Here is a 12,511-nt window from a genome sequence, read left to right on the forward strand (position 1 = left end):
ACTTGTAGTTAGTGTATAAATAAACCCCCGTACCTCAGTTGACCCTAGTTTAGTGCTCTGACTAAAGCTTGGTAGGGTCATCCAAAATATTCCAGTAATGAGCATGGCAGGTTTAAAACATTTGTAAATGCACATATTTTTGACAGAAAAGTCAGAAACGTGGGTAGCCTTTCAATTCAATGGATCAGTAGTTCCTAGAAGCCAAGAAAGAGCAAAGACTTTTCTGTGTTTGACACCGTATTGTGTGGTTGCTCTAAATGCCCAGTGCTAATTCAGAAGACACTCAGAAAGTTCTTGAAAGTCTGATTTTAATTGAACAAGTAGAAAGGAAGTTACATACCACAGGCATTCATTGGGTGTGAGAGGTGCTAAATCGATGTGTATTAGCAATCGATCATATTTATTGAGCACTTACTGTGTGCAGAGCACTGTACTAAGTGCTTGGGATAGTACAGTATAACAGTTGGTAGATAGAGAAGCAGCGTGGCTCAGTGGAAAGAGCACGGGCTTTGGAGTCAGTGGTCTTGAGTTCAAATCTCAGCTCTGCCAATTGTCAGCTGTGTGACTTTGGGCAAGTCACTTAACTTCTCTGTGCATCTCAGTTACCTCATCTGTAAAATGGGGATTGACTGTGAGCCCCCCGTGGGACAACCTGATCACCTTGTATCCCCCCAGCGCTTAGAACAGTGCTTTGCACATAGTAAGCGCTTAATAAATGCTATTATTATTATTATTATTATTATTATTATTATTATTATTCCCTGCCTGCCATGAGCCTACATTCTAGGGGGGAGACAGACATTAATATAAATACGTTACAGCTATGTATGTAAGTGCTGAAAGAGTGGTGAATAAAGGGTGCAAATCCAGTGTAAGGGTGATGCAGAACTTCCTTGGAAAACTCATTTGCTCAAATATATCAACCACCACCTTTTCGCTCTTTGCTGATGACACCTAGATCTACATCTCGAGCCCTGATCTCTCTCCCTCTCTGCAGTCTCACATTTCCTCCTGCCTTGAAGACATCTCTGCTTGGGTGTGTGTCCTCCTGTCACCTCAAACTTAATATGGCTAAAGCTGAACTTCTTATCTTCCCACCCAAACCCTGTCCTTCCGTCACTTTCCCATCACTGTTGATGGCACCACCATCCTTAATGTCTCACAAGCTAGTAACCTTGGCATTATTCTTGACTCCTCTCTCTCTCAACCCACATATTCAGGCCATCACTAAATCCTGACAGTTGTACCTTCACAACATCGCTAAAATCCGCCTCTTCCTCTCCATCCAAACTGCTACCACGTTAATGCAAGCACTTATCCTATCCTGCCTTGATTATTGTATCAGCCTCCTTGCTGACCTCCGTGCTTCCTTTCTCTCCCTACCCCAGTCCATACTTCACTCTGCTGCCCGTATCATTTTTTCACAAAAATGCTCAGGCCATGTTTCTCCACTCCTCAAGAAACTCCAGTGGCTGCCCATCCACTTCCGCATCAAACAAAAACTCCTCACCATTGGCTTTAAAGCACTCAATCACCTTGCCCCCTCCTACCTCACCTCACTACTCTCCTACTACGACACAGCCCGCACACTTCATTCCTCTAATGCTAACCTTCTCACTGTATCTCGATCTCCTCTATCTCGTCGCCAACCTCGCCCACATCCTACCTCTGGCTTGGAATGCCCTTCCTCCTTATATCAGACAGATAATTGCTCTCCCCCACTTCCAAGCCTCATTGAAGGCACATCTCCAAGAAGCCTTCCCTGACTAAGCCTTTCTCTCATCTCCCACTCCCTTCTGCATCGCCCTGACTTGCTCCATTCATTCATTCTTCATCCCATCCCCACAGCACATATGTATTTATATCTGTAATTTATTTATATTTATGTATATTAGTGCCTGCCCCAACTGTGAGCTCATTGTGGGCAGGGAATGTGTCTATTATTGTACTCTCCCAAGCGCTTAGTACAGTTCTTTGCACACAGAAAGTGCTCAGTAAATACGATTGAATGAATGAATGAAAAGAGGAAATGGCCTAGTTAAGGAAGGCTTCTTGGAGGAGATGCGCCTTCAGTAAGGCTTTGAAGATGGAGAGAGTAATTGCCTGTTGGATATGAAGAGGGAGGGTGTTCCAGGCCAGAGGCAGGATGTGGGTGAGAGGTCAGCAGTGAGATAGACGAGATGGAGGTACAACGAGTTTGTTGGCATTAGAGGAGTGGAGGGTGCAGGCATGGTTGTAGAAGAACAGCAGCGAGGTAAGATAGGAGGGGGCAAAAGTGATTGAGTGCTTTAAAGCCAGTGGTAAGGTGTTATAGAATGGTAATGCATAGACTTTATTCGGAAGAGGAGGTAGTCCACTTTTTGCCCATTGACCCCTCTCCCTTCCCATGTTCTTAGGGGTTGTGAGCTCGTTGGGGGCCAGGGACTAAGTCTAATTCTCATAGACAACAAAACAAAATAAGCACTTAATAATTACCATTACTACTACTACTACCTGAGTACTGTCTTAATGATGAGGTCATTGATGATTTCGTCATCAGACTCAGGATGGCCTAGTAGAAAGAGCACAGGACTGGGAATCAGGAAACCTAGGTTCTAATCCTGACTCTGCTACTTGACTGCTATGTGGCCCTGGGCAAGTGTTGACTTCTACGTACCTCAGTTTCGTCATCTGTAAAATGGGGATTCAATACCTGTTGCCCCTTCCCCTTAGACTGTGAGCCCCTTGTGGGATAGGGATTGTGCCTGACCTGATTATCTTGCATCAACCCCAGTGTTTAGCACAGTGCTTGACACATTGTCAGCACTTGACCAATACCACAATTATTATTGTACTGGTAAGCTTCAAAGGAGTCATCACTGATGATCGGACCCAAAATTTGAACCCAGTGTGATGTCAGGATGAAGTACTTTCTATATCTTTGCAAAATCCACGTAATCTTTTTAATGCTTTTAAATCCTATGCAGTCGCAAAATCAGTATTTTAGGCCAACTACAGCTGTTGCTGAAATTACTAGTCTCTTAGTAGAAAAGCAATTACCACATATTAAAGTTGATGATGGGCAATATTCTCTATGCCTAGTCAGATGTCTGTTCTAGTATTCGTTTTGGTTTGTCCTGCTGCTTTTAGGGGAATTGTTTTCATGAAACAATGCTTAAATTGTATTTCCTATTTTATGCGCCTGTAGTTTGGGAGTTGAAAAATAAAATAAGCTTTAGCGAAAGGGATGTGCTCTTTTGTAATTGGTGGTTAAATGCCATGCAGATATCTTCCCTACTAGAAAGAATTGTAAGTCTTAAGATCAAGTTTGCTAAACCAGTAAGCTTTGAATATATTTCACAGAGATTTTGTAACATAAATGTGACCATCTTAAAAACCCGATATTAAGTCACCAGCCTTGAAATTTGAAAATTGAACAAGGGTTAGAACATGAACTAGCCTGACTTGTTTTTCTGGTGCGTGGAGGATTGGATTGCTTGTAGGGAACACCTGCTTATTAGGTTACAGTTGGTTGCAATTCTTAGCAAAGCTACCTTTTCTGGAAATTAAGATGGTGTTTTTTGGAGGGTACTTTAAATCCTTTTATTTTTCTTCTTTTTTTCCAAAGCAAATACTTGCCCCTTTCCAAAATACTGAGCAATTTTTAAAATGTGGTTTCCTAATTGAAGTGTCCTGTAGCTTAGCACCTAAAGCCGGTCAGACCAGATTATTAAAGGCTTCATGATGACAGAGTAAATGGCTTCTACTAGGATGGTGCCCCAATTGTATACTTACCCAATTTAAGGTTTGGGGAGCAGAAAGTAAAGAAGAGCTCCTCCTCTTAGCCTCTACCTTTCAGAAAATAGTGGAGGGGGGGGGCGGTGGTCAGGGGAATAAATATTACTTCAGGGTTCTCTTTGGCCCAATTTCAAGATTATAGGGATTTGCATTTTGAGCAATTTTAAGTTAATGAGGGCTGAATCTCTGAACGATTGCTTTTTGTTGTGGAAGTCTTCTAATGAAGCTCTTGTCTTCTCAATTGTGATTTCCAAAGGGCCTGTAGCATATGGAATTTGTGAGAAACTTTGTGGGTAATTTTCCCCTTGCTGTACATTGTGTGGGTTGACATTTTGACAGTATCCTTAGCGTTGGTGAAAGAATTGTGTTTTCCATCCGTGCATAACTTACAAATATTCCCTTGGAGAATAAGAAATTGTAAACTCTGATAGAGAACAACACCTGGAAATTTTGCTATTCCATCTGTTTTTTGCAAAGGGATTACTCTAATTGCAGTCTGTCTGTTCATTAGGGCTCTGTACAGTAATCAGATTGATCAGAGTTGTTTAGCAGGGTAGGCATTAAACGTGGAAGATCTTAATCGTGAGATGTTTGTCATAAATGTTAGGTAAATATCACTTTATTACAGTTTCTTTAAGAGTCCATATCCTTGCTGATGGAGCAGTAAAGTAAAGCTTTTCAGGGGTCTTTCATCTGCAGTCTAAAAGTGCTTTCTAAACATGAGTTAGTTCTCCCTCTCCTTTCTGCACGACAGGCTAGTATTTTCATTGACAGTGGTACAAGGGAAAGACATTTGAGGGGCTTGCTGAAGGTAATCAGGGAGTCAGGGAGTCTAGCAGACTAAATGCTCGTGGTGAGATTTTTCTCATTTCTAAGTCAGTCAATCAGTTAGTTGTATTTACTGGTTTTATTGATGCTGCTTTGTGTAGTTTTGCTTGACCAGTTTTAGGTATGCTTTCTGCCCAGAATCCTGAAAGTTTGATTTCTGGCTTTCAGAATCAATCAGTGGTACTTTTTGGGCTCTTATTGTGTGGCGAACACTGTATTAAGCACTTGGGATAGTACAGTACAATAGAGTTGGTAGACCACAAGGGGCTTACAGTCTAAAAGCATATTTTTCTTACCTCTTAGCTCAGTCTGAGCAGAATATTGCAGTGAATAATAATAATAATAATTATGGTATTTGTTAATCACTTACTAAGTGCCAAGCACTGTTCTAAATGCTGGGGTAGATACAGCGTAATCAGGTTGGACACAGTCCCTTGTCCCACATGGGGCTCACAGTCTCAATCCCCATTTTACAGATGAGGTAACTGAGGCTCAGAGAAGTTAAGCGACTTACCCGAGGTCACACAGCAGACAAGTGGTGGAGTTGGGATTAGAACCCATGACCACTGACTCCTGAGCCCATGCTCTTGCCATTAGGCCATGAATAACACACTCCTAAACATATGGTGCCAATTTTACTTCCCATATCAGAATCTTGAAAAAGTTTTACCTGTACATAGTTTTATCCAAGAGGCCATTTTCAAATAATTTACTAATGCACAGTAGGCTATTTGATAAATATTTCATGAGGGGAAAAAATGTGACTAGTATTTGAAGTGTGGGTGGTTTGTGGATTTTGTCATTAAAGTGACCGGAAAAGATTGGAGTTGATTTTGACCATAACAATGAATTCTTTAAATTACAGAAAGCTCTTCGTGGGTGGCCTGGATTGGAGCACAACACAAGGTAGGTTCTCAACCATAACAGTTGAATGTCTAGTGTGTGCAGTGTGTGGTAATAGCTACTTGGGGGAAGTACAAGACACAGTCTTCTGTCCTCAAGAAGTCTGCGATCAAATGGGAGACCTTGGCGGGCACAAGTTATTTCCCAATCAAAGCAGGAGGAAGAACAAAGATACAACTAGTAATAGCAGGAGTAAGGAAAGATGAATAGCCAGTGTACGTAAATCAGTAGATACCAGTATTAGGTGCTAAGGATGGCTGCATATATTAAAGTGCTAAGTTATGTATAATATAACACCTAAGTTTTAAGTCACCTTAATGTTATGTATCATGCGGTCCTGGAAATGGAATATAGATCATTCTAGTCATAATGACACTTGAGCACCTACTAAGTGCTTGTTAAAGCCAAATTTCTGTAGAAATGTATAGTTAATGGCAGTAGCTATACGGTGAAAATCGTATGCTCAGCTTGCGTTCCCTTTTTATGAACTTTGGTCCTGGTTTTTATCATAGGTACCATATTTAGTATGAGAGCTGCCTTTGTATTGATGGGGATGATGTATTTGCTTTGGCACTGTAAAATTTTGTTTCCCCATTTGATGTCCAAGAGGTGGGGAAGTGTGTAGCCTCCATTGAAAGTTCCTAGCCAGCCTTTTTAAGGCCATTGTGGGATCTTAAAGCCAGGAGAACCCTGGCTGTGCATGACAGATAAACTAGCACTTCAACTCCACCCTTGCAGTGATATTCTGCTCAGATGCAAATAGAAAAAGAGTTTCCAAATAAAGTCATCCTGTGCTAGTCAATATTAGGAAAGCCCTCCCTACTGGTTTCCTGGAGCCCAGAAATGATCCCCTGCCCTTTACTATGATTTCCCTTCCTTTCCCTGGCGCCCTCCCCGACTTTTTTCCTATTTCATTGCCAAAAATACATAGATCCTGTAGATTATGTGTGTTTTGTGGGCTTTTTGTGAACATAAGGTTAACTGAGATAAATTGCTGGTTCAGATAATTTTGAGCAAGTGGCCCGTTTCTGCTATTAAGAATGAGTTGGTTATGGTAAGCTAAAACCTTGTTCTGAAAGGGTAACTATGAGAATAGATACTTACTACTGTGGTTGTGTGTGCTTTTTTTTGTATTTTTGTTTTTCCAATTTCTTAATAGAAACGCTACGCAGCTACTTTTCCCAGTATGGAGAAGTTATAGACTGTGTAATAATGAAAGATAAAACAACAAACCAGTCTCGAGGTTTTGGGTTTGTCAAATTTAAAGATCCTAACTGTGTGGGAGCAGTACTGGCCAGCAGACCTCATACATTAGATGGCCGAAATGTAAGTTTTCTTTCTTTTTTTTTTTAAAGTTTTCTTTCATATTCATTTTGAATTGTTTCTTAACTTAAACTTATCTCAATAGCTGAAATTTCATTTGTGGCTATTAAGCTAAATATATCACCTGTGGGACTACCTGAAATGTATTCATTAAGTTTAGCGCTTATGTTATTGAAGTAACGTATATTCACCCAGTGAGTTCGTGGACATCTCTACTACCACTGGCTGATACTGCTAGAAACTCATTTCATAGAGCAGACCATTTTGTACATTTATATATTGTCTGACTTGCAACTTCCTACAGATTGATCCAAAGCCATGCACACCCCGGGGAATGCAGCCGGAGAGAACAAGGCCAAAGGAAGGATGGGTAAGGGAGTGCGCCCTCCCAGGTCCTTGACTTCTGGACTCCTTCTGCTTCTTATAAACAGGGATCAGCATGGAGGCTGGTGGAGGGTGGAGCAAGGGAAGATTTTTCTAGTTTGACATATGAGCAACCAGGCCTTCTTTAAGAGAAATGCTTGGGAATCCAGCCTTTGGGAGCTATTTATCCCATTTCCCAGACTGGAAGTCCCTCAATCTGCGCATCAGGCAGAAACTCCTCACCCTGGGCTTCAAGGCTCTCCATCACCTCGCCCCCTCCTACCTCACCTCCCTTCTCTCCTTCTCCAGCCCACCCCGCACCCTCCGCTCCTCTGACACTAATCTCCTCACCGTGCCTCGTTCTCGCCTGTCCCGCCGTCGACCCCCAGCCCACGTCATCCCCCGGGCCTGGAATGCCCTCCCTCTGCCCATCCACCAAGCTAGCTCTCTACCTCCCTTCAAGGCCCTACTGAGTGCTCACCTCCTCCAGGAGGCCTTCCCAGACTGAACCCCTTCCTTCCTCTCCCCCTCATCCCCCCTCCATCCCCCATCTTACCTCCTTCCCTTCCCCACAGCACCTGTATATATGTTTGTACATATTTATTACTCTATTTATTTATTTTACTTGTACATATCTATTCTATTTATTTTATTTTGTTAGTATGTTTGGTTCTGTTCTCTGTCTCCCCCTTTTAGACTGTGAGCCCACTGTTGGGTAGGGACTGTCTCTATATGTTGCCAACTTGTACTTCCCAAGCGCTTAGTACAGTGCTCTGCACACAGTACGCGCTCAATAAATACGATTGATTGATTGCTCTCTCCTTCAACCATGCTGACAGCATAGTCTAATGGGAAGAGCACCAAACTCTTGATTTCAAGTTTAGCATATTCTCCCCTTTGGCAAGTCACCCGCTTTGACCTAAGTTTGCCCTACTATAAAATAGGAGTTCAAACCACTTAATCCTGCACTGCAAGAGAGGTTGGGGGGTCGGTTTGGGGGGAAAGTCGGGGGGGTGGAGAGAGAAGGCTAACCAGGGAAATATACGGACCTTCTCAGGAATAGGGGCTTTCTAAACTAATGGTTGGGAACCATAGTAGCTTGTTTCTAGGATACTTCTACAAACAAAAGAGCTTTTTTTTTAAAAAAAAAAAAAGAGTGCTCGTCCCTGTTAAAGAGCCAGAGAAATTAGTTGTGTAGCATTTAGAAGATTAAATTATAATTTGAAGCAGGGAGAGGTTAGACAGTGAGGACTTTATAAATAGCCAATATTTACCCCAGACAGTTTTTGTTCCTATCTTTATGTGGGGAGTTTAAACCTTTTATCTGCTGGGATCCCCAACTTAGCTGCTTCCAGTGTTACCGATGTCCGTTTTCTCCTCTCTCTTACATTAGAATCTAGAGACTTCATAGACTTGAGAAGCAGTAGATGTTGAATTTTGAAAGCTGTAGTTCACCTTTCTTTAAAACAGCATTTTTATGCAGAGACTACAAGACAGTAGATACCCTAATTAGTAATTGCATTTGTTAGGTGCTTACTATGTGCTAAGCACTAGGGTAGACCCAGGATAATCAGTTCAGAAACAGTCCCTCTCTCACATGGGGCTCACAGTCAAAAGCAGGGGTGGAGGGAGTGGGTGTTTCACCCCATTTTACAGACAAGGAAACTGAGGCACAGAAAAGTTAAGTGACTTGCCCAAAGTCACACAGCAGGCAAGTGGAGGCGCTGCGATCAGAATTCGTATCTGAATCCCAGTCCTGTGTTCTAGACCCCAATGTCCCTAAGGCTCTACTGAAGAGGAACCAAAGAACCTGGTCAGGGGAATCATTCAATCAATGGTATATACTGAGCACCTTCTGGGTGCAGAGCATTCATTCATTCAGTTGTATTTATTAAGCGCTTACTAAGCGCTTGGACTAAGCGCTTGGAAAGTACAATTCAGCAACAGAGCCAATCCCTACCCAACAACGGGCTCACAGCGAAGCACCTGGGAGAATACAGTACAACAGAGTTGGTAGACACGATTCCTGCCCCCAAGGAGCTTCCAGTCTCAAGGAATAAAGATGAGTGGTTTGAGTTGCTCTTTAAATTGGGTGGGCATACTGAACCCAGTAAGTTTGTTCCCTGATAGTAAACTAGGCCCTTTGAGAAGGGCTGACAACTGTCCATGAAGATGCACTGAAATCAGCCATAAAACCTATTTCTACACCGATAAATCCCAGCAGTTGCCACACCTGGGGATCGTCCAGGCAGGAGGCATCCAGGGGGTGGTTCTTGTCCCAGCCACCACCACCACTCTATTGCTGCTGCCTCCACCTTTAAAGTGAAGGGTGCCCAGATACAGTGTCTGTTGTGAGTCCAACCGGCTGTTCTCATGCGAGTAGTCACCACCCCTCTCCCCCTGGGATCACCTGCTCTCTGCCATTTTTGATCTTTCAGTAAAAAAAATTTGAAAATCTGTAATTTACATTCATCATGCTTGTAAAAACTAGTTTTGGCAGTTGGCAGCCCTGCCTTTGAGAAGAGTGTTATCTGAAGCCTCTTTAGGAGGCTTAGAACAGACAGTCAATGATTGGTAGTTATTAAGTGCTTACAGAGTGCAGAGCACTGTACAAGTGCATAGCAAGAGAGGACAATCTCAATCACTTTGCCCCCTCCTACTTCACCTTGCTACTTTCTTACTACAACCCAGCGCACACACTTTGCTCCTCTAATGCCAACCTACTCATTGACCATTCCTCTCCAAAATCCTTTAGCAATTTGTCTACACCCACTGTCTCAAATTCCTCTCCTCAGATTCTCTCCTTGACCCCTCCAGCTTGGCTTCCGTCGCCTTCACTCTGCAGAAACTGCCCTCTCAAAAGTTACCAGTGATCATCTTGCCAAATCCAGCGGCCTCTACTCCATCTTAATCCTCATCGGCCTCTCAGCTGCCTTTGACACTGTCAACCACCCACTTCTCCTGGAAATGTTATCCAATTTTGGCTTCACTGACTCTGTCCTCCCCTGGTTTTCCTCTTGTCGCTCTGGCCATTCATTCTCAGGCTCCTCCTCTGCCTCCCACCCCTTAACTGTGGGGGGTCCCTCATAGCTCAGTTCTGGGCCCCCTTCTATTCTCCGTCTACACCCACTCCCTTGGAGAACTCATTTGCTCCCATGGCTTCAATTACCACCTCTATGCAGATGATACCCAAATCTACATCTCCAGCCCTGATCTCTCTCCCTCTCTCCAATCTCACATCTCCTCCTGCCTTCAAGACATCTCTATTTGGATGTCCTCCCATCACTTCAAACTTAACATGTCCAAAACAGAACTCCTTATCTTCCCACCCAAACCCTGTCCTCTGCCTGACTTTTCCATCACTGTAGATGGCACCATCTTTCCTGTCTCACAAACCCATAACCTTGGTGTTATCCTTGACTCCACTCTCTCAACCACATATTCAATCCATCACTAAATCTTTTCGGTTCTACCTTCACAACATCGCTAAAATCTGCCCTTTCCTTTCCATCTAAACTGCTACCATGTTAATCCAAGCACTCATCTTATCCCACCTGAATTACTGCATCAGCCTCCCTGCTGACTTCCCAGCTTTCTGTCTCTCCACTCCAGTCCATATTTCACTCTGCTGCCCAGATTATTTTTCTACAAAACCGTTTAGGACATGTCACCCCGCTCTTCAAAAACTCCAGTTGTTGCCCATCCACCTCCGCATCAAACAAAAACTACTCACCATTGGCTTTAAAGCACTCCTCCATTTTGCCCCCTCCTACCTCACCTCACTTCTCTCCTACAACCCAGCCTTCACACTTCCCTCCTCTAGTGCTAACCTCACTATGCTTCAGTCTCACCTATCTCACCACCGACCCCTAGCCCACTTCCTGCCTCTGGCCTGGAATGTCCTCCCTCCTGAAATCTGCCAGATAATTACTCTCCCCTCCTTCAAAGCCTTATTGAATCTCCAAGAGGCCTTCCCAGGTTAAGCCCCACCTTTCCTCATCTTCCACTCCCTTCTGCGTCACCCTGACTTGTTCCCCTTGCTCTTCCCCCTTCCCACAGCACTGTACATATCTGTAATTTTATTTATTCCTATTGTTGCCTGTCTTCCTCTCTCTAGACTGAAAGCTCGTTATGGGCAGGGAATGTGTCTATTGCTTAATTGTGCTCTCACAAGCGCTTAGTACAGTGCTCTGCACACAATAAGCCTTCAATAAATGCGATTGATTGGGGCTTGTGAGATAGTATAAAGCTTTATAAGTAATAGGTATTAATCACTATTGACTGAGAGCAGGGAAGAAGACACAGTTCCTGGTTCACACCAGGCTGACTGTCTAATTAGGGGTCGGGGGAGGAAGTGGCAGCCAGACACACAGGGAAATGTCAGCTACTCAAGTGAATCAGAGCAAGGAAAAACATTAAAATTGAACAATTCAGAACTTGTTGTACAGTCCTCGGACACTTCACTGCCCCAAGTAAACACTTGTGATGCATGGCTGCAGACTGGCTGATAGCAAAAAAAAAAAGGGGGTGGTGGTGGTGAGTGCAGTCATTTCACCCACAGATCTGGCATCCTGGCCACAAGCCGATCCCAGATGCCTACTTCAATGATTTTGGGGGTCTTGGCATACCAGGGTGTTACTACCAATATACATGGCTGGAAGGTCTTCATTGTAGGGGGAGATCGCTAGGTTAAGTTGTCTAGTGGACCGTATCCAGTCTGCAGGCCATGTTTTGCCTATTCTAGTTTGTTGTGCGCACACAGCTGTATTTCACTGTGTCTATCTGTCCTTGGTTTGGAAGGGGTTAAAGGTCAGTCATTCGGTCAAAATGCCTGGCTTATTACCAGGATGTAAACTTAGACACTGGGAGAATCAGACTTCATATTTTTCCTCACCTAGGCCATATCCAGATATATTTTTCACTCCTGTTTTTTTTTCCTTCTTTTTCCTGGAACATTTTGAAGGAGAGAGAAAATCTGACCTCCATAAGGATAATGGACAAACAAATTAAAATAATAAAACAAAAATAGCTCAACTCGAGATCTTAGCAGTCTTGGGGGAGTAAAAGTATTGTCCATTGCTTTCAGTATTCATTCATTCATGCAGTTGCATTTATTGAGCGCTTACTATGTGCAAAGCACTGTACTAAGCGGTTGACTTTGTCCCAGCTCCGTTATGTATTCATTTTTTATTTGAACAAGTTAGAGGTCCCACTGCAGAGTAGGGGAGGTGGCAGAAGGAAATTTTAAAGTTATTTACTTCTGCCTGCTGTCAGCTTTGGTCACTTGTCACAGTCCTAGTGTTGTCATGCATCTGGA

At 43.3% G+C, this 12,511-nt stretch overlaps 1 protein-coding gene across 10 annotated transcripts in view; it reads left to right on the top strand.

Annotated features, from left to right (window-relative positions):
• The window catches only part of DAZAP1 (DAZ associated protein 1), a 39,525-nt gene that overhangs the window by 7,339 nt on the left and 19,675 nt on the right, over nucleotides 1–12,511 (top strand). For all 10 annotated transcript variants that reach the window (XM_038739904.1, XM_038739896.1, XM_038739898.1 and 7 more), the window contains 3 exons: nucleotides 5,471–5,511; nucleotides 6,668–6,834; nucleotides 7,136–7,201. In XM_038739904.1, coding sequence (XP_038595832.1) covers nucleotides 6,721–6,834; nucleotides 7,136–7,201 — 180 coding nt within the window. In that variant the 5' untranslated portion in view covers nucleotides 5,471–5,511; nucleotides 6,668–6,720. The remainder of the gene's footprint in view (nucleotides 1–5,470; nucleotides 5,512–6,667; nucleotides 6,835–7,135; nucleotides 7,202–12,511) is intronic.

The sequence above is a fragment of the Tachyglossus aculeatus genome, chromosome X1 (genome assembly GCF_015852505.1).
Source record: "Tachyglossus aculeatus isolate mTacAcu1 chromosome X1, mTacAcu1.pri, whole genome shotgun sequence".
Lineage (NCBI taxonomy): Eukaryota > Metazoa > Chordata > Mammalia > Monotremata > Tachyglossidae > Tachyglossus > Tachyglossus aculeatus.